Source organism: Panthera uncia, assembly GCF_023721935.1.
Source record: "Panthera uncia isolate 11264 chromosome A1 unlocalized genomic scaffold, Puncia_PCG_1.0 HiC_scaffold_17, whole genome shotgun sequence".
Lineage (NCBI taxonomy): Eukaryota > Metazoa > Chordata > Mammalia > Carnivora > Felidae > Panthera > Panthera uncia.
Window position 1 is genome coordinate 7305130 of NW_026057577.1, and position 22813 is coordinate 7327942.

Genomic DNA, 22813 nt, shown 5'->3' on the forward strand with positions numbered 1-22813 from the left:
CAGCAGATTTACACCCACAACTGTGTGACTTCTGAATCCAGGCATGTACCGGGGGCCCAGGCAGGGGGGGCGGGCAAAAAGCACTGTGTCCCTGTGTGTCCATAACAGACACTTTTAAAATAAAAGGATACGGAAAGGCTGATGACAGAAGGAAGTCCTAATAAGTTCCTAATATAATATACAGACTGTATTCTTGGACCTTAATATAATGCAGTTAGACATTAACAACAAAAGAATGGCTAAAAATGCCTCATATCTTAGAAACTAAACTACATAGCATATTACTAAAAAGCTGTTGAGCTAAAAATGTAAACCAGAGGACTAATTAAGAAATACTGAGAGGTAGGGGCGCCTGGGTGGCTCAGTTGGTTAATTCTCCAACTCTTGATTTTGGCTCAGGTCATTATCTCATAGTTCGTAAGTTTGAGCCCTGCATCAGGCTCTGGGTTGACAGCCTGGAGCCTGCTGAGGATTCTCTTTCTCCCTCTCTCTCTGCCCCTCCCCTACTTGTGCTTTCTCTTTCAAAAATAAATAAACTTAAAAAAAAAAAAAAAGAAATATTTAGAGGTAAAAGCCAGTGAAAACACTATGCAATATTGTATGGTATTGAAGATGCACTGAGTGGAAGACGTATCCTAATTTTACACACCACTAAGCAAGAAAAAACAGCTACTTAGAACATGTGCCATTGACTGTAAGATGCATGTAGGTTTCAGAGAGGCTGAGCTGTGAATAAATGTGCTTCTTAGGTGATATACTTTTGTCAAAATTTGAGGGCCACAGGTAAAGCAGTAGTTGTGTGGGTCATTTTTAACTTCAAATAACATCTTTTTTATTTATTTTTATTTTTTAAAGCAAACTACCCCCAGCATGGGGCTTGAACTCACAACCTTGAGATCAAAAGTCACATGCTCTACTGACTAAGCCAGCCAGCTGCCCCCAAATAAATGTTTTTATGAAATAAAAAAAAAAAAGATAAAACAGATGAGCTAAGCATGCATTTCAGAAGATGAAAATAAATTACAGAGCAAACGCAAAGAAATCAGAAAGAATATAATAAAGGGGTACCTGGGTGACTCAGTCAGTTAAGCATCTGACTCTTGATTTTGGCTCAGGGCATGATCTCATGGTTGTGAGATTGAGCCCCCCAGTGCAGAGCCTGCTTGGGATTCTGTGTCTCTCTGCCCCCTCCCCTGCTCAGGCCCGTTCTTTCTTTCTTTCTTCTTCTTTTTTTAAATGTTTATGTTTGAGAGAGACAGAGCATGAGTGGGGGAGGAGCAGAGAAAGAGAGAGACACAGAATCTGAAGCAGGCTCCAGGCTCTGAACTGTCAGTACAGAGCCTGATGCAGGGCTCGAACTCACAGATCATGATGTGGGCCAAAGTTGTACGCTTAACCGACTGAGCCACCCAGGTGCCCCTGTTTCAAAATAAACTTATAATAAACTTATAATAATGTATAATAAGCTTAACAAACTTATAAAAAAAAGAAAACCTTAAAAAAAAGAATATAATAAAAGGAAAGGTGGAAATCAATGAAACATGGAACAACAGACAATAAAGAATATTAGAAAAAAGGTGGTTCTTTGAAAAGATTATTGCCAATGATCACCAGCAACCACCAGCAGCTAGGGGACAGGGATGCTTACAGTCCTTCTCACAGCCCTTAGAAGAAAGCAACTGTGCTAATACCCAGCCTCAGGCTTCTGGCTTCCTGACAGTGTGGAGTCTGGTTGGGATTCTCTCTCTCCCTCTCTCTGCCCCTCTCCCGCTCCCACTCACTTGCACATGCTTCTCTCTCTCTCAAAATGAATAAATAAACTTAAAAAAAAAAGTTATATATGAACCTTATGGTAACCACCAATCAAAAGCCTATAATAGACACACAAAAAACAAAGAGAAAGGAATATAAGCACAACACTATAGGAAGCCATCAACTGCAAGTGAAGAGAGCAAGAGAAGGAATAGAGAATAACTACAGAAACAACCAAAAACAACAAAATGGCAGTAAGTACACACCTGTCAGTGATTATTTATTTATGAGAGAACATATGCATATTTACTTATTTATTTTTGAGGAGAGAGCGAGCCCAAGAAAGGGGCAGAGGTGGGGAGAGAGACACTCTTAAGCAGGCTCCACTGTGAGCCTTGATCCCATGACCCTAAGATCATGACCTGAGCTGAAATCAAGAGTCAGATGCTCAATGGACAGAACCATCCAGGCGCTCCAAGTAATGACTTTAAATTTAAATGGTCTATCTGTTCCAATCAGAAGACATAGGTAGGGTGAGATGAATGGATAAAAAACCAAGACCTGTCTATATGCTGCCTATAAGAGACTCACTTCAGATCTAAAAACATATACAGACCGAAAGTGAAGTGATAGAAAAACATATCGCACACAAATGGAAGCCAAAAAAAAAAAAAAAAAGCTGGGGTAGCAGTACCCATGTGAGACTAAAATAGAATTACATGATGATAAAGAGATCTAACAAGCTGAATCCAGCTTGAGGATATATGTCCAGCAAAAGAATATAAAAATCATAAATATCTATGCACCCAACATGGAAGCACCTAAATACATAAAGCAGCTAACAACAAACATTAAAAAAGAAACTGACAATAATACAATAGTAGGGGACTACTTACATCAATGGATAGATCATCCAGGCAGAAAATCAGTAAGGAAACAGTGGTTTTGAATGACACATTAGAGCTGATGGACTTAACAGATATATACAGAACATTCTATTCCAAGCTAGCAAAATACACATTCTTTTCAAGTGCACATGGGACATTCTCCAGGATTGATCATGATAGGCCACACAAGGAGTCTCAATAAATTTAAGAAGACTGAAATCATATTAAGCTGCTTTTCTGACCACAATAGTATGAAACTTAAAATCAATTATAGAAGAAAAACTGGAAAAAGCACAAACATACAAAAAATACACCAAAAAAACCTGGGGAGGCTAAACAACATGCTACCAAACAACAAATTGGTCAACAAAGAAATCAAAGGAGACATTAAAAAAAAAAAAAGCACCTGGAGACAAATGAAAATGGAAACACAGTGGTCCAAAATCTTTGGGAGGCAATAGAAGCAGTCCTAAGAAGGAAGTTTATAGTGATACAGGCCTACCTCAAGAAACAAGAAAAATCTCAAAGAAACAATCTAACTTCACACATAAAGCAACTAAAAAAAGAAGAGCAAAACCCAAAGTTAGTACAAGGAAGGAAATAATAAAAATAAGAATGGCTATAAGTGAAATAGAGACTAAAAAACAATAGCAAAGACCAGATGAAACCAAGAGCTGGTTCTTTGAAAAGATAAAATTGATAAACTTTCAGCCAGACTCATCAAGAAAAAGAGGGCTCAAATAAATAAATTCAGGGGCATCTGGGTGGCTCAGTCAGTTAACCGTCCGACTTCGGCTCAGGTCATGATCTTGCAGTTCATGAGTTTGAGCCCACATGGGGCTCTGCATTGACAGAAAGACCCCAGTTGGAATTCTCCCCTTTTCTCTCTCTGCCCTTCCCCTGCTTGCGCTCTCTCTCTCAAAATACATAAACTTTATAAATAAATACATACATACATACATACATACAGAAATGAAAGAGAAAAAGTAACAGCTGACACCACAGGACTGTAAGATACAACTATGAAAAATTATATGCCAACACATTGGACAACCTAAAATAAATGGATAAATTCCTAGAAACTTAACGATCTTCCAAGACTGAATTAGGAAGAAATAAAAATCTGAACAGACCAAGGCACCTGGGTGTCTCAGTTAATTAAGTATCTGACTTTAAAAAAAAAATTTTTTTTTTTTTAATTAACATTTATTTATTTTTTGAGAGTCAGAGAGAGACAGAGCATGAGCAGGGGAGGTACAGAGAGAGGGAGACACAGAATCAGAAGCAGGCTCCAGGCTCTGAACTGTCAGCACACAGCCTGATGCAGGGCTCAAACCCATGAATCGTGAGATCATGACCTGAGCCGAAGTCGGTTGCTTAACTGACTGAGCCACCCAGGCGCCCCGACTTTTTTTTTTTTAATTTATTTTTGAGAGAGAGAGAGAGAGAGAGCGAGCGAGCTGGGGAGAGGCAGAGACAGAGAGGGAGACACAGAATCTGAAGCAGGCTCCAGGCTCTGAGCTGTCAGCACAGAGCCTGATGTGGGGCTTGAACTCATGAACTGTGATTTCATGACCTGAGCCAAAGTCAGATGCTCAACGATTGAGTCACCCAGGCACCCCAGGCGCCCCTCAAGTATCCGACTCTTGATTTCAGCTCATGTTCTCATGGTTTGTGAGTTTGAGTCCCACGTTAGGCTCTGAGCTGACAGTGCAGAACCTGCTAGGAATTCTCTCTTTCCCTGTTTCTCTGCCCCACCCCACCTCTCAAAATAAATAAACTTAAAAAAAAAAAATCTAGGGGTGCCTGGATGGCCCAACTGGTTGAGTGTCTGACTTCGACTCAGGTCATGATCTCACACTCATGGGTTTGAGCCCAGCGATGGGCTCTGCGCTGACAGCTCAGAGCCTAGAGCCTGCTTCAGATTCTGTGTCTCCCTCTCACTCTGCCCCTGCCCCACTCGCACTCTTTTTCTCTCAAAATAAATAAACATAATAATAAAAAAAAAATCTGAACAGACCAAGTTCTAGTAATGAAATTGAATTTGTAATAAAAAAAACTCCCAACAAACACAAGTCTAGGACTGGATGGCTTCACAGGTGAATTCTACCAAACATTTACTTAAAAAAGAATTAAGGGGCACCTGGGTGGCTCAGTAAGTTAAGCGTCTGACTTCAGCTCAGGTCATGATCTCACAGTTTGTGAATTCGAGCCCCACATAGAACTCTCTGCTGTTGGCATGGAGCCCACTTGGGATCTTCTGTCCCTGTCTCTATATGCCCCTCCCCCTTTCATTCTTACTCTCTCTCTCTCAAAATAAATAAACTTTAAAAAACATTTAAAGAGGGGCGCCTGGGTAGCTCAGTCGGTTAAGCGTCCGACTTCAGCTCAGGTCATGATCTCGCGGTCCGTGAGTTTGAGCCCCGCATTGGGCTCTGTGGTGACAGCTCAGAGCCTGGAGCCTGTTTTGGATTCTGTGTCTCCCTCTCTCTCTGACCCTCCCCCGTTCATGCTCTGTCTCTCCCTGTCTCAAAAATAAATAAACGTAAATAAAATAAAATAAAATAAAATAAAATAAAATAAAAAAAAAATAAAAACATTTAAAGAAGAGTTAATACTCCATCTTCTCAAACTGTTCCAAAAAACAGAAGAGCAAAGAAAACTTCCAAATTCATTCTGTGAGGTCAGCAGTACTTTGATATCAAAACCAGAACACAGGTCCTACCAAGAAAGAAAACTACAGGCTAACATCCCTGATAAACACAGATGCAAAAATTCTCAGCAAAATACTGGCAAACTGAATCCAACAATACGTTAAAAGGATCATTCACACGATCAAGTAGGATTTATTCTAGGATACATAGCTGGTTCAGTATCTGCAGATAAATCAACGTGATACATCACAACAAAATGAAGGATAAAAACCATATGGTCATCTTAATAGATGCAGAAAAAGCATCTGATAAAATACAACATCCGTTCAGCAAAGTACGTTTAGAGGGAACACACTTCAACATAATAAAGGCCATATAATGAGAAACCCACAGCTAACATCAGATGCAATGATGAAACACTGAAAGCTTTTCCCCTAAGGTCAGGAACAAGACAGGATGTCCACTCTCACCACTTTTACTTAACATAGGACTCCAAGTCCTAGCCAAGGCAATCAGACAACTGAAAGAAATAAAAGGCAACCAAGTTGGGAGGGCGCCTGGGTGGCTCAGTCGGTTGAGTGTCTGACTTCGGTTCAGGTTATGATCTTGCAATTTGTGAGTTTGAGCCCCTTGTCAGGCTCTGTGCTGACAGCTTGGAGCCTGGAGCCTGCTAGGGATTCTGTCTCCCTCTCTCTCTGCCCTTCCCCACTCATGCCCTGTCTCTCTCTCTCTCAAAAATAAATAAACATTAAAAAAAAAAAAGGCGGGGCGCCTGGGTGGCTCAGTAGGTTAAGTGGCCCACTTTGGCTCCAGTCATGATCTCAAGGTCCATGAGTTCGAGCCCCGCATTGGGCTCTGTGCTGACAGCTCAGAGCCTGGAGCCTGCTTCGGATTCTGTGTCTCCTCCCTTTCTCTCTGCCCCTCCCCTGCTCGCGCGCTGTCTCTCAAAACTGAGTAAACATTTAAAAAAAAAAAAAGGCATCCAAGTTCGTAAGAAAGAAGTAAAACTGTCACTATTTGCAACTACATGATATTACATAAAGAAAACCCAAAAGACTAAAAACTTAGAACAGATAAATGAATTCAGTAAAGTTACAGATACAAAGTTAATATACATTTCTGTTCCATTTCTATATACTAATAAAGTAGCCGAAAGAAAAATTAAGAGAACAATCCCATTTATGGGGCAACTGGGTGCCTCAGTTGGTTAAGCATCCGACTTCGACTCAGGTCACAATCTCCCAGCTCGTGGGTTCAAGCCCCGCATCGGGCTCTGTGCTGACAGCTTAGAGCCTGGAGCCTACTTCGAATTCTGTGTCTCCCTCTCTCTGCCCCTCCCCTGCTCGCTCTCTGCCTTTCAAAAAAAAAAAAAAAAAAGTAAAGAAAAAAACTTAAAAAAAAAACAATCCCATTTATAATTACAGAAAAAATAACAAAATACCTAGTAATAAACTTCACCAAGGAGGTGAAAAGCCGATACTCTGAAGACTGTAAAGCATGGATGAAAGAAACTGAAGATGGCACAAATAGACCATGCTCACAGATTGAAAGAATTAATGTTGTTAAAATATCCATACTACCCAAAGCAATCTATCGATTCAATGCAGTTCCTATCAATATACCAACAGTATTTTTTTTCCTTTACTTCTTTTTTTTTAATTTTTTAAAATTTACATCCAAGTTAGCATATAGTGCAACAATGATTTCAGGAGTAGATTTCTTAGTGCCCCTTACCCATTTAGCCCATCCCAACCCCCCCCCCCCCACAACCCTTTCAGTAACCCTGTTTGTTCTCCATATTTATGAGTCTCTATGTTTTGTCCCCCTCCCTGCTTTTATATTATTTTTGTTTCCCTTCCCACCAATAGTATTTTTCATAGAACTAGAACAAACAATCCTAAAATTTGTATGGAACCACAAAGGACCCCAAATAACCGAAGTGATCTTGACAAAGAACAAAACTGGAAGTACAGAATCCTAGATTTTAAGCTATACTACAAAGCTGTAGCAATCAAAACAGTATGGGCTTTCCTGCACATCTCTGTCTGCAGTTTCAGACGACCGGCCGCTGAAGGAGGGGAGTGGGAAAAGACTGATAGAGCACAGAAATGAGGCAGGCAGAAGAACTGTGTTCAATAAATGAAACCATAGGGGTGCAGGGTTAGCTCAGTCAGTTGAGCATCTGGCTCTTGATTTCGGCTAAGGTCAGTATCTCATGGTCGTTGAGTTCAAGCCCCGCGCTGGGCTCCCCACTGAATGTGCAGCCTGCTTAGGACTCTCTCTCCCCTTCTCTGTCTGCCCGCCCCTGATCACATGCATGCGCACCTGTACTCTCTCTTTCAAAATAAAAAAATATAAGAAAATAAGAAATAAAAATAAATGAAACAATAAACTGTGGTCATCAATACACAGATTGAAGGGAAATAACCAGACCAGACATGGTGACTGAGGGAACCGTACTGTCACAAAAACTTGTGTCACCACGAGTCAGGCCTGAAGAGTATCTGTGACTGTTTGACCCTTCATACAATCTCCAGGCCAGCAAACCGAGACCAGTGGGAATGTGGCTTTTAAGCCGTGCAGCCACCAAGAAGGCCACATTCCCCAAGAGCGCACTTCAAATGGGCTATAGAGATGGGGGACTTGTCAGGGACCATGGAGGTTGGCTGACAAGTTCTGTTGACGACTGAGGAAGGGTAGGTGGACATGCTAACAAATGGAGCCCCCAGCACCCTGGGCAGCCTTCCCAGCTCCTGCCCAGAGGTGCAAATGATGGCCACGGCAGGCCAGGGTCTGCCCTGTGGGTCTCTTGTTTCCTTTTGCAATCCTGTTTTGGCTCCACTATTTTATGCTGGGCGGGATGGGTTAATGTGAGAAAGACAGCTGATCTTCTGGTTCAAACACAGGCCTGAGGGCTCCATGGAGAGTGCTGCTTGTCACCCAGGGGCTGCGGACCAGGAGGATTCTGGGACTGGACAGGACTTCTGGAAGCTCAGTGGGGCAGATGGTGGTAGTGACAGCTATATCTAGTGACCCTAGTGACTCCTATTCTCCCCTTCATCTGGCTCGCAGCTGGGACACGCCAGCCCCAGGCTCCCCTCACAGCCACATCTGGCCCTTGGCTGTGTAAGTGAATGGAATGATGTGTGCAACTTTTCTCTCACTGTTTGGGAGGAGATCCTGGTTCTGGACTTTTGCTTTTCTTTCCCTTCCACTCCCTTCCAGTGGCCTGGACAGCTGGAGCTGCCATTAGCCTGGGTCCCCAAGCGACTGCGGGGGGCAAAACTGCTGGTCTGAAATGATCTCCTCGAAACCATTATGCAACAGAAATACAAACTGCCATAGTTTGAAGCCGCTTTAGGTTAGGGCCTGCTAAATTATGAAGTATGGTTTCCTCTGACGAGCATGAATATTAAGGTTACAGACTGACCCAGACCAGAAGAAAACACAAATTAAAATAAAGAATGTGTCAGGAGAGCGCAACGATTTTCCTCTTTTTCTCCCTGTGCTTTAATTTCCACTGCAGCTATTATTATAATGTTGGTTATGTAATAGTTTTTAAAAAGGCTGGGGGTGCCTGGGTGGCTCTGTAGGTTGAGCATCCAACTCTTGATTTCGGCTCAGGTCATGATCCCACGGTTCATGAGTTTGAGCCCCTTGTCGGGCTTTGTACTGACAGCTCGGAGCCTGGAGCCTGTCAGATTCTGGGTCTCCCTCTCTCTCAGCCCCTTGCCCACTTGTGTGCTCACTCTCTCTCATAAATAAACATTAGGAAAAAAAAGATTCTCTCTCTCCCTCTGCCGATTGCATACGCTCTCTCTAAAAAATTAAAATAAAATAAATACATAGATAAATAAATAAATGAGACTATGTTTAAAAAAAAATGGCAGGACAAGATAACATGTGTGTCTGTTCACACCATCTTTGACACAGATTGAGAGCACATCTAAAGAGGAAGTGGGACAGTTCAGGCATTAAAACAGGAAACAGGGGCACCTGGGTGGCTCAGTTGGTTGAGCGTCCGACTTTGGCTCAGGTTATGATCTCACAGTTTGTGAGTTCAAGCCCTGCACTGGGCTCTGTGCTGACAGCTCAGAGCCTGGAGCCTGCTTCGGATTCTGTGTCTCCCTCTTTCTCTCTGCCTCTCCCCCGCTCATGCTCTGTCTCTCTCAAAAATAAAAATATAAACATTAAAAAAAAAATTAAAAAAAAAAAACCCAGGAAACAGAACTTCAAAAAAAAGAAAAGAAGGACACAGAATGGTCTTGGGTGCTGCTGTAGCCTCTGAGCAAGGAAGCTTTGCGATTTTTAGATGCTAGCTTTCAAACTCTGGCACAATTGATTCTCTCTGGGCTAGCTCCCCTGAACCGCTCTGAAGTGACAGGAGAGGTGTGCAGCCAGCCGCGCAGCTGGAGACTCAGCAAGATTAACTTCATGGCCCAGCTTGAAAAGACGACACTAACTTCTATCGTTCCTTAATCCACTTCTCCATTTCCTGGGGCAGACAGTCATTGAAGAAGACGAAAGACACTAGGGAGACAGTGAAGGGAAGAACGGGCCAAGACAGGGTTCAGTTTTCAGTTCTACTTACTAGCTGTGCCACCCAGCGCACAAGATGCAGCCACTCGGGTCTGCCCTGTAATTTATACTTTCCCCCATGTTATCAACTTTTCTCAGGGACTGCTGGGAGACCCAAATAAAATAAGTGCAGAAATGCGTAACGGGGCCTATGGACGGGGCCTCACGGAGGTGTCCATCCTCTCTTCTGCGGCAAGAACGGTGTGAGGTCGTAAGGCTGTGCTAGGGACATAGAGTCAGCTCCCACCTGAACTTTGTGAAACATCTGTAAATTGATGGCTTTGACTTCCTCCAGCTGCTGGCGGAGGGCGACTAGGGTGTCCTGCTTCTCGTGGGTGTCCTTTTCGAGCAGCTTCATTGCGATCTCCATCTCCGTCTTCATTCCAATCTGCAGCTCCAGTTCTTTTTCTAGTTCCTTATCAATTAGGAATATCAATTAAGAAGGTGTTATTACAGTAGACACAGGGATGTATTTACCTGAGGGTGTATCTTGGGCAGTGGCAAAAATATAACCCGGAAGTCGAAGTAGGTTAGGGAGATTTAGGAAATTCTGTCCAGAGCATAACTACATTAAGTTTAGCCCTTTTGCTCATTTTGTAAGGAAAACTGGCTCTGGATCCAGTCAACAGAAAGTTGGTAGGTGGCAATGTGAGCCTTGATCCTGGCAACCACATTCTTTAAACCCTAAAATCAGAACGCACAGTCTGAAAGAATGTCTGCCAAGCAATCTGATGTTGCAATGTGAGAGTTTTTGGATTTTTGTATGGTTTGCTCCTTTATGGCAATAAAGGTGCAACCATTTTGAACTAGTGCTGTCCTGGGTAACTCAGGAGACATGTTTCCACATCTGCGTAAAGACACAAAGCAGGTCCAAGAGTTGTGTCTACTAAAAAACACTGGTTAGGGCATTTGGTTGGTTCAGTTGGTAGAGTGTGTGACTCTTGATCTCGGGGTCATGAGTTCAAGCCCCACGCTGGGTGTGGAGCATACTTTAAAATTCACGGTTCATGGGATCAAGCCCGGCATCGGGCTCTGCACTGGCAGTATGGAGTCTGCTGGGGATTCTCTCTCTCCCTCTATCTGCCCCTCCTCCCCTTGTGATTGCTCTCTCTCAAATAAATAAACATTAAAAACAAACCCAAAACACTGGTCACTGGCACAGAGATTAGGTAGAATATAATAAATAGACCAGAGGCTGACTGAGGGAACTGTATTGGCAAAGCAACCTCAAATCTGGTCTCATGGTAATCCTTGAAAAAGGTTTATAAAACTGGAAAAAATACAGAACTTAGGTGTAAGCTAAGTAAGCCCTTAAAAAAACATTTTTTGGAGGGCGCCTGGGTGGCTCAGTTGGTTAAGTGACTGACTTCGGCTCAGGTCATGATCTCACAGTTCCTGAATTTGAGCCCTGCGTCAGGCTCTGGGCAGACAGCTCAGAGCCTGGAGCCTGCTTCGGATTCTGTGTCTCCCTCTCTCTCTGCCCCTCCTCTACTCACACTCTGTCTTTCTCTCAAAAATAAATAAATATTTTAAAAATATTAAAAAATTTTTTTAAAGGGATGATTTTTGATTCTTCATGAATATATTTCTTCAGACTTTAGAAACTTTGCATAAAAAACTCATTTGTTTTTAAAAGCAGATTTAAGCACATGTGTGAAAAGTGACAACAAATAACATGAAGGGCTATTGGGGAATTCCTTCTAAAGACACTTAGCCTATGGGTACCTGGCTAGCTTAGTTAAGCGTCTCAGCTCAGGTCTTGATCTCAGGGTCGTGAGTTCAAGCCCCATGTTGGGCTCTGCACTGGGCATGAATCCTACTTAAAAAAAAAAAAAAAATAGACAGTCTTGCACTCACCAAACGGACTTTCTTCTCCTCTTTTAGCTGCTTCCACACATCACTATACATTTCATCCAGACCTTGCCGAGTTTGCTTGTAAGTGTCCAGCTCAACTTTTGTATCTTGTTTTGTTATCTATATCAAACAAGAACACCAAGAGGCATGGTTTGCTTATGGAAGTGAGCTAACTACAAAGTATTTTACAATATACCATAGGGGCACCTGGCTGGCTGAGTCAACTCTTAATCTCAGGGTCAGGAATTCAAGCCCCACATTGGGCATGGAGCCTACTTAAAATAAAAACATTAAAAGAATATGCCACAATTTTTAAAGATGTAGGATAACTTCTATATTTTAAGCACTGTAGAAAAATGCTAAAAGATACTTCAAAATATCTTTGAACCTGAAGGATGACAGCAAGCCAACAGACTTTTGAAAAGTGAGGTTTGGAAAACAATACATATTTAATTTTCTTTAAAACAGAACCGTTGTTCTTAGTGGGAAAGGCCCCCATTCATTCCATCATTCAGCATGGATTTTTATTTATCCAGCATGTTCTTTAGCAGTGGGTGAGTTTCAAGATGAATCAGATATGGTCTCTTTCTGTTCTCAGGTCATTGTGTAGGACAGCTGCAAGCCAGCAATTCTATGACACAGAAAATGGGTTCTCTAATGGAGGGAGGGACAAACAGCTCTGGGAACAGGGGAGGAAGGCCCAAGGCCACGGATGGGGGCCATGGAGGCATCACAGAGGACACGGTACGTGAGCAGAGGTTGAAGAGTAAATGGGAACCTTTGAGTGCAAAGGCCCAGAGGTGAGGAAGCAGTGCGCTTGGAAGCCCGAAGTGGCCCAGGTGGCCTGCAAGTGGTGTGGGAGGGCACAGTGGCACCAAACAAGGCATCTCTGTACGTCCTGAGGCCTGTGTCACTATTAAACAATGAGCATGAGCTCTGCCACGGACACTTGCGCATGGGAGACATGCTGCCCAGCTGTGAGGTCAGTTTCTCACCTCCACGCTCTTTTCACTTCTTTCGCGAATTAACTCATTTTGTTCTCTTAATTGTTGCTGCTCTTCTTGAAGTGAACAAATCCGGTCTGTTGCAGCTGAAAGCTGATAAAGAAAGATTTTTATGTTCCTTAACGTTGAAATTAATCTTACCGTTCAGATTAAAAACTAACATTTGGCACCTTCACAATTGATGATGGACTTCCACGTATTTGGTATTTTATCATTTAATTTCTTTGTTTTGAATAGGGAATACATTCACATAGTTTAAAAAAAAATGAGAGCAAACCACTTAATGGGGTTAAGGATTTAATGTGGGCAAGGATTTATGGACACAAATTATTAGAGGCACTTGAGTGTCCAATATCACAGAAGCTTACTGAAAGACAGTGGGAGCATAAGGCAGAAATACGTAGTTATTAAAATGTTTGCAAAGGCTTTTGATGACTTGAGAACATACTTCAGGTATAATATCAATAGGGGACAAAAGGCAGGTTCTATGGCACGTTCTCACCTCTAATTAAAAAGAAAAAAATCACCTATGTTACAAATGCTTAGGAAACATTGCAGCACATATACACGGATAATAACAGTAGCTGTTACTTAGCAAAGGGATTATGGGCTTTTTTTCCTGATCCTTCATTCTTTTCCAGCCAATAAACAAGGATTATTTTTATCACTAGAGGGAGACTTAAAACATTCTGGGGAAGGAATCACAACAAAATCTGCTGAAGCCAGGCCCTAGAAAGCCATCTTCCTGTCCTCGAATGAGTTACCATAGGTGGGGGCAAAGTGTATACAAGCCTGTTGGGAGGAGGTTCTCTGCAGAGGCAGGTAGAGGCATTAACATACCCACCAACCTCTCCTTATGCAGCCTCTGAACACAGCCTGGAGAGAGAAGGGCAGGCTGGGGAAGGAGAAAGAAGACGTGAACTGGGCTGTGCTCTTGGCATCACTCACTGAGGGGGCGGGGGCTGAAGCACTGAACACCTCTCTCCTCTTCCTCAACTGCATCTAAGTCCACGTGGACTCAGAACCCACGACTGGGGTTTCTAAACGTTACCGCTGTGCCGAACTAAGAAATCTTAAGTCTCTAGAGGTGCTAGTTAACCATCTGCTAATTCCCACTCTGCTCTCTGAAGCCAGGGAGAGCACACCCTGAGGAGAGGGACTTTTCTATAAAGCATGTTTCCCATTACAGCTGTTGGCCTTTGAAGAAAAAATAACCTAGCTGTTTAGTTTCAAAAGCTAAAATTAGACCTTCCTTCAAAGTATGCCACCTCGCCTGGGAGAACGAAGAGTCAATCTGTTTGTTCTAAAATCAACTAATGTCTCCACATGCCAAGTGTTGTGTGAGGCACATTTATATAACACAAATCTCATTTTTACAACACTGTTAGGTATGAGTTATCATGCGATTTGGAGATGAGGACAGTGAGGCCCAAAGACCTGCCTCCCTAATAAACTAAGGCCCAAAAGCCCACCCACCCAAGGGCAATGTGGGTCCTCCAGTTCTAAGTGTGGTGAAGCTGCTCCTGAGAAGCCCATCTATGAACGCCGCCTTTGAATCTCCTTCTCCTCACACAAATCTGAGCTCCTCTCCTTAAAGCTTTCCAGCACTGGCCCCTTGGGAGAGAGCAGTCAGTGTAAACAGAGGGAGCCTTAAACCGGGCCCTCCGTACAAAGGCATGTTCTGCGTCTCTCGTCTGGCCATAACCTGCCTCCACACTGAGGTGGGGGTCACGCCCTGGCAACCTCTCACAGCCCTCTTCCTCCCCAGTGAGACCTGGTGGGGAGGCCCGAGCAGCCAGGGACCGCTACCTGTGGAAAGCCTCAGAAAGGCTGAGCAACCCCCCTCCTGCTAACAGGAGACAAGATGTGTCCACCAAGGAGACTGCCGGGCAGCGGGCAGCAAGCTTTCTTCCTCGGCCTCAGCCCTCCTTCTTCCTGTCTTTTCATTCTCTCTCTTCCTAGTGAGAAAGCAGAGAAAGACCACACTGTGGGGAGACTGGTTCCAGGCTCCTGAGAGGCCGAAACACAGAAGGGGTGGGCAAGGGTACTTTTACCTCATAACAGAGTCTGCGCCTTCTGGGCAGCAGGGAGGCACACTATGTCAGAGGAAGGTGGGGAAAGAGGAAGAGAGAAGCGCATTCACCACAGGAGCTGGGCTTTCCGAAGGAGGCCCAGGGTTCACTGCGAGGTGATAAAACCTAAGTCACTTAGAACTGGCTCATGATCAGCTGCACTGGCTCATGGGAAGCCCCGGACAGGGCCACAGACATTCTGAGGATGCGAAATTCCGAGAACACCGGTCTCACATGCAGCTCAGTCCAAACTTAGCGATTCCCATTCCAACCAGTGAGCAGCTCTGGTCAGATGTACCAACCACACTGTTTCTCTTAACCTTGGGCCATTTTGTCCTAAGAATTTCAGTAAGTTACAAACCTCTTCTTGAAGTTTTGAATTCGTCTTTTCCAAGCCATCTATCTTGTTTTGAAGATCCCCAACTGTGCAGCTAGAGAAAATAACATATTAAGTAATGGTGAATTTTAGGAAGGCTGTTTCCCCAACCTCTGAACAATGAGAATAGATTCCTAGGTTTCCTGTATGAAATGGAGAGTTGAGGGGTCTCCGATTAATTCAGAGATGAGAATTCTGAAGACATATGTATGTGTGCGTGTGTATACGTTTATTGAAAAGGTTTCAATGTCTTTCCCCCAAAATATGCTATCCATTTCTTTAGCCAACTGGAAAGAAAATCATTTTTTCTCCCTAACATGGTAGATGGGAACCAAAATGTACTGGCAGTCATGTATCTAAATAATATCCACAACAAGATAATAGTACTTTGGGGTTGTAGGATCAAAGGGGGATCTTTTTTATACTTTGCCTCATTTTTTCAAATATTCTTTAAGTAATATGTACTATGTTCCCACTGAAAAATATGTAAAACGAATGTAAATCTGATAAATAATAATAACGGCCACAATAATGATATAGTACCTTCCTTTTTGGAAGGTCTCTTCTAAGCACTTTATTTATTTCAAATTATGTGCTTGTTTATTTATTTATTTATTTATTTATTTACTTAATTTTTGAGATAGAGAGAGAACATGCAGGCGAGGGGCAGAGAGAGAGAGGGGCATAGAGGATCCAAAGCGGGCTCTGCGCTGACAGTAGAGAGCCCAGAGCCCGATGTGGGTCTCGAACTCATGAACCGTTAGATCATAACCCAAGCCGGAGGCAAACACTTAACCAACTGAGCCACCCAGGAGCCCCTAATTTTTTTCTAATGTTTATTTATCTTTGAGAGCAGGGGAGGGGCAGAGAAAGGGAGACAGAATTCAAAGCAGGCTCCAGGCTCCACGCTATCAACACAGAGCTGGATCTGGGGCTCAAACCATGAACCGTGACATCATGACCTGAGCCGAAGTTGGACACTTAACCGACTGAACCACCCAGGTGCCCCTTCTAAGCACTTTAAGTGCATCAACTCATGTGACCCTCTCCATAATTCTGGGAGTAAATCTTACCATTACCTATTTCACAGACGAGGAAACCATAACTTTACACTGAAAAACTCACTCAGGTTTCATCCCCGTTTGGAGGGGTGCCAGGATCTGAACCTAGGCAGTCTGGCTCGGGAACCTGTACCTTTTGCCACTAACCTGGTGCCTTTTGCCAGTGGGGGTGCAGGGCAAATAAATAAACCTGGCAAGGTTAATGAACCAAAGTTCAGGCATTAGATACGACAAAATGAAAAAAAAAGAACACAAAAGATATAGAGGGAATTACAAGTCTTTAAAGTATGTAATTTTCAGTTCTATTCCAACTGTAACATAGAAAACGTCCTTAAAATTTATGCTTTTCTTAGAAAATATAAATTACCAGGGGCGCCTGGGTGGCTCAGTTGGTTAAGCGTCTGACTTCGGCTCAGGTCATAATCTCCCAGCTCGTGGGTTTGAGCCCCGCGCCGGGCTCTGTGCTGACAGCTTGGAGCCTGGAGCCTGTTTTGGATTCTGTGTCTCCCTCTCTCTCTGCCCCTCCCCTGCTTGTGCTCTATGTCTCTCTCAAAAATAAATAAACATTAAAAAAAATTTAAAAATAAAATATAAATGACCAAAAAAGACACATCCTCAGGAGAAAAAAACACAGATAAACAACTCAGGAAAAAACTGAAAAGCTGACAAAGTCTTGCCTCAGTAAAGGCTTTGAGCTTCACATTTTCTGTTTTCTTTTTTAAAATTGTTTTAAAAAAGTAATCTCTACACCCAGTGTGGTGCTCGAACTCACGACCCTGACATCAAGAGTCGCATCTACTGACTGAGCCAGCCAGGCGCCCCATGCTTCACGCTTTCAAGGAGCAAATAATGCTCATGAACCAGAAGCTCCTCCTGATTCATTCTGTGAAGATGCATAATCCTGACACCGTGCCAGAGGGGGGAAAAAAACTACAGAACAATTAGGTTAGTTCACATATCAAAAATGATGCAGTTACTAAAACTATGATTAAGTAGAGTTTATTCCTGTGACCTGGAAATGGTTCTGTATGAAGAAATCTATTAATAAAAAACCTCCCATCAACAGATTAAGGGATAAAAGTCATGATTTCCTGAATGATAATGAATGTCTGATGAAATCTGACATCTCTTCCTTACAAAACTGGTCAATAAATGAGGGATCTATCAAGGATCTCTCAAAGCAACAGCCAACATCACGCCTCAGGAGAACTTGGAGCACTGTCCCCAGGCACATTCTGTGAAATGTGCCAGCTCCTTTAGCTGTCTCGTTGGCTTTTGGGGCCAGCGGGGCTGTCCCTTGGAGCACTGCTTATGTGCACTGCCCACTCGGAGGGGATTCAGAGATACAGAGAATAACCTGTCTCCCAAACACATTAGACTGTGAATCTCTGCCCATTCTCCACCAATACCGCCATCGGCTAGTGTTTCATGGAACACAGCGGGAGCTTTCCAATTAAAATGAAAAAATCACAGAAAAGATGCCTGCTGTTGCTACTGAATTGCTGTCGGGGTTTAGCCCTTTTCTCCTGTCCCGACACACCAGAGGGATGTGTGCAGATTCCCTGTAGGAACAGTGCTTCCCATGGCAGTCACTTCCAACCAGGTGGCTGAGGGGTGAGGGGTGAAGACTCAAGGCTTAATTTGTTTGCTTTCTACAATGTCTAGCTGCATAAAACAAAGAACCAAAGAACTCCCAAAGCTCCTTATTGAGAAATCATACTCCTCTGGTCTGTACACACAAGGATGCTATGATACCCCTTTTTCACTTGGTGTGGAAAAAAGGTCAGTTATGGCAACTGAAAAATGTTCCACGGAACAATTATTGGGTACTGACAATTAACTGTGACACTGGAAAAGGGAGTGAGTCCTACCTTAAGTGCCGATTAAGTTCTTCCACGTAATTTTTTTGATCAAGGACATCAGTAATTCTTTCGTGCCTTTTGAAAACAGCATAAAAAAGACAGAAATTCCTTTAATATATGGTTAATACCTTGTAACCATCTCCCAACCTTCCAGGCACCTCGAAGAAGTACCAATGTCATCATGAAACTAAGGCACCATCAGAGCTTAGTAATAATGTCTGCCTGGTCCTGGTCCCGGAGTGAACAGAGCAAAGCTGGCCAAGGGTGTGGTGGGGATGGCAGCCAGGTCCTTTGGAGATGCAGGAACGTGGGCAGGCTTCCTGTAGACACCCTCCTGCCTTGTCAGGCCAGGCATTTGGGAAGAGGACAGAAAGCCATCTGGCATATGAGGTGGAAATACTGACAGCCAGATACAAATGGCCCTCCCTCAAGGTGGCAGATCAAACTTGTGATACTCAAGGGAAAGAGAAATGGCTCAAAAAAGGAGACCAGAGGCTTTTCAAAACATAAAGCTGACTAGCCTGGGTAAAAAAAAAGATGTTAATTAAAAAAAAATTTTTTTTTTAAATAAAAAATGTTTATTTATTTTTGAGAGAGACAGAGACAGAATGTGAGTGGGTTAGGGGCAGAAAGAGAGGGAGACACAGAATCTGAGGCAGGCTCCAGGCTCTGAGCTATCAGCACAGAGCCCGACGAAGGGCTCAAACTCACGAGCTGTGAGATTATGACCTGAGCTGAAGTCGGACGCTCAACTGACTGAGCCACCCAGGCGCCCCTTAAAAATTTTTTTAATGTTTTTATTCATTTTTGAGACAGAGAGACAGAGCATGAACGGGGGAGGGGCAGAGAGAGGGAGACACAGGACCCAAAGCAGACTCCAGGCTCTGAGCTGTCAGCACAGAGCTCAATGTGGGGCTCGAACTCATGAACTGTGAGATTATGACCTGAGCCGAAGTCGGATGCTTAACCAACTGAGCCACCCAGGCGCTCCTCTTTAACATTTTAAAGTTAGGCATCCCCCTCCACCCCTGACCCCCAATCTCTTTACATATATATATATATATATATATATATATATATATATATATATATACACACATATGTACATACAGGGGATCATTCTACACAGGTTCTTGCCACAGGTGCTGGATTTGTTTTTCAGCACATTTTTTTCTTTTACCTATTCTGCCCTTCACATAGCTTTTCAGGTAACCCACGTTAATAGTCTGTTGAGCCTATATGCATATGACCATAGTATCTGTCTGTATTATATACAGATAGATACAGTATGTAATTAAAACATAGAAAATACGTTAGGGATTTCTTGGAGTTGTTTACAAAAATGACATACAGTTGACCCTTGAACAATACATGGGTGGGGGACGCCAACCCCCTGCACCGCTGAAAATGTGCATGCAACTTTTGACTCCCTCAAAACTTAACTACTCATAGTGTACTGTTGAGGGAAGCCTTACCAATTACATAGTCCATTAACATGTATTTTGTATGTTATGTGTATTATATACTATAGCCTTACAATGAAATAAAATAAAATTTTATTAAGAAAATCATAAGGAAGAGAAAATACATTTACAGTACTGTACCATACTTAACCGAAAAATATCTGCGTAAAAGTGGGCTTGTGCAGGTCAAGCCCATGTTGTTCAGGGGATCAACCGTATATACCCTTCTCAGTATCATACTTTTCTCATTCGATAACACCTTGTGGAAATCCCTCTAAGTCTACTATAACCAGTAGGTCAAATTTGTTCCATAATATCTCATAGAATGGAATATTTTGAATGTTCTGTAATTCATTCAATTATCTCCTATTGGTAGATATCAGTTTATTTCTATTTCTTTACATTATGAGTATAATTTTGGGGGGCTCCTGGGTGGCTCAGTTGGTTAAGTGTCTGACTTTTGATTTCGGCTCAGGTCATGATCTCACACAGTTCCTGAGATCAAGCCCTGCTTCAGGTTCTGCGCTGACAACACAGCCTGCTTGGGATTCTCTGTCTCCCTCTCTCTCTGCCTGTCCCCACTTGTACTCATGCGCACTCTCTCTCTCTCAAAGTAGATAAATAAACCTTAAAAGAAAAAAAAAGAATATTTCTGTTTAAGTTTCAAGTGGGTGAATCCTTATACTCAAGAAGCCTGAGGTATTTGTGGGGTTCCCACTGCCGGATAAGGTGTGCTGCTAGGGCTTGGGGCCTGTGAGAGTCCTTATCAAGAACACATTTGAGAGACAGATAACAGATACGGTAAACTATTCAAGCACAACCCAAAGGTTTACAGTGAGACTCCCTCCCATGCCTGCCTCCTGGCCTCTTCCCTTCACCCACCCAGAACAGCCACTGTTAGTAGGTGTCTACGCACCACTCTAGAAATGGTCCAAGCGTGTGGAAATACAACATATAAATGTGGATGCATATTCTTCAGCGTAACTCAAATGGTAGCATGTTATATACATTGTTCACTTTGTTTTCTACCCCACCCCGAATGACTCCTTTAAAAGGATGCTCTTGTTAATAATAAGCAGGAAGGAGAGCATAATAAGGAAGGAGAGCATAATAAGCATGGCATGGAGGGACATCCAAGACACACTAGGATCAAGGAATGAGTCCAAGGGCAACTTTTATATACACACACACACACACACACACACACACACACACACACATATAGGAGTACCTATAATGGTACCATCCCACTTATATTCAAACAAACCATAAGGCAAATTATACAACCAATAAATATATACCTGCAAGGCATTTAAAAAAAGGTGTGGAAGGAGACATGAGCAGCTTCCTCTGAGGGAGGAGCAGGCACAGGATTGAGCTGGAGATGAGGGGGCAATGTGAATGGGGACATTCCTTTCTACCCTGCAGAGCTTAGCTCCTTGCACAATGAGCACATTCATGTATTACCTCTGTGACTAAAAAATACCTGCTGAAAATGAAAAGGTCGAACAAAGCAAAAACAAACGTAGCATTCTTTCCCAGAATTTCATTAAAATTGTGAAGAACAGCAGCAGGCATGCAGTTACTTACTCTTTGCCGCCATCAAGACCCTGCACATCCTTAAGGTAGAGGGAAAAATCGATCACTCCAACCTGATCGACACAAAACGTACAAGTATTAAATAGGAGAAACTTTTTCTGTTTTCCGTAAACCATACATCTTTAAAATTCAGGGCATTTACCTTCCTGTCTCTTTCCTACACACAATTTAGTCGGGCTGACCACCTCTACAAAAATAGTAATCAACTGAACAAACAAACCAAGAGAGAGAGAACCCCGCCAACTTCTAGAAGAAAAACTTATCACAAATCAGGATTTAAGGGAAGATTCTGAAGTTTTACCCTCTCGTCAAGACTAGTTTTGTGTATTTATTCACTAAGCAGGTTGTTGACAAAGATCAGTGAAGTTCTTTGGGTATAGAGCAATTAAAAAAAAAGGGGGGGGAAGGGCGCCTGGGTGGCTCAGTTGGTTGAGCATCCAACTTCAGCTCAGGTCATGATCTCACAGTTCATGAGTTCGAGCCCCCCATCAGGCTCTGTGCTGTCAGAGCAGAGTCTGCTTTGGATCCTTTGTCCCTTCCGGCCCCCTCTCTCTGTTCCTCCTCTGCTCATGCTCTCTTTTTTTTTTTTTAATTTTTTTTTAATGTTTACTTATTTTTGAGAGAGAGAGAGAGAGAGCGAGCGCGGGGAAGTGGCAAGAGAGGGAGACACATAATCTGAAGCAGGCTCCAGGCTGTCAGCACAGATCCCGACGTGGGGCTTGAACTCACAAACTGTGAGATCATGACCTGAGCTGAAGTCGGACACTCAGCTGACTGAGCCACCCAGGTGCCTCCTGCTCATGTTCTCTTTCAAAAAAAAAAAAAAGAATACACATAAAGAAAAAAAAAGAAAAAAGAGGTCTGGGTGGCTAGACTAAGGTGGTAGGTAACCTTAACTGACATTCTGACCCCCTCCTTCCCTAAATTGTGGTGAAATGGTCCCATCTCATTTTCCAGGGGAAATTCTCTGCTGTTGTGAACGAGGGAGAACCAGAGCCCCTCACATCTGAATGTCAAGGGCTTTGTCCAAAAATAAAGCCCTTGAGAGAGAATGAGAGCCTGGTCTGCCACTGTCTGCTACAGCATGAGTAAGTGAAGCCACTTCTTCTTCTTCTTTTTTTTTTTTTTAAATGTTTTTTAACTTTATTTTTGAGAGAGAGACAGTGCAAGTGGGGGAGGGCACAGAGAGAGGGAGATGAAAACTGGGAAAATGGGGTCCATCAGTAAAGAAATATTGATCAGTCGTGTAATAGCCATGTCATGGAGCCCCATGCACCCATCACAAAGAATGCAGTGGGTGGATGTATGACATAATGACATGAAGAAAGCTCCAGGAGAAAATGAGAAGTCCCAGAGTGATATATACAGCATTAACCCTTTACAGTAATACCACTTTGTTAAAGCCACAGCCATGTGTGAGAGTTTCTGCAACTTCTCTGTCACACCTCCCACCAACCTACATTCCTGACCCTTGAACCTGGGCAGCCTCAGTGTCTGTCTTGAGTAAAAAGCAGCAGAAATGATTCCGTGACTTCTGCAGCTACATTAATGGAGGCAACATAAGCTTCTTCCTAGCTCTTCCTAGAGGGGCATATAACATTGAAGTTCTGAGCTTCCCCAAAAGAAGTCTGGCTACCCTGAAGCTACTATG

At 43.0% G+C, this 22813-nt stretch overlaps 1 protein-coding gene across 2 annotated transcripts in view; it reads right to left on the reverse strand.

Annotated features, from left to right (window-relative positions):
- The window catches only part of RUFY1 (RUN and FYVE domain containing 1), a 59080-nt gene that overhangs the window by 11753 nt on the left and 24514 nt on the right, over positions 1-22813 (reverse strand). For both annotated transcript variants that reach the window (XM_049648993.1, XM_049648994.1), the window contains exons 6-11: positions 21154-21215; positions 18110-18175; positions 15163-15232; positions 12721-12822; positions 11729-11845; positions 10119-10286 (exon numbers count right to left, since the gene is read on the reverse strand). In XM_049648993.1, coding sequence (XP_049504950.1) covers positions 10119-10286; positions 11729-11845; positions 12721-12822; positions 15163-15232; positions 18110-18175; positions 21154-21215 — 585 coding nt within the window. The remainder of the gene's footprint in view (positions 1-10118; positions 10287-11728; positions 11846-12720; positions 12823-15162; positions 15233-18109; positions 18176-21153; positions 21216-22813) is intronic.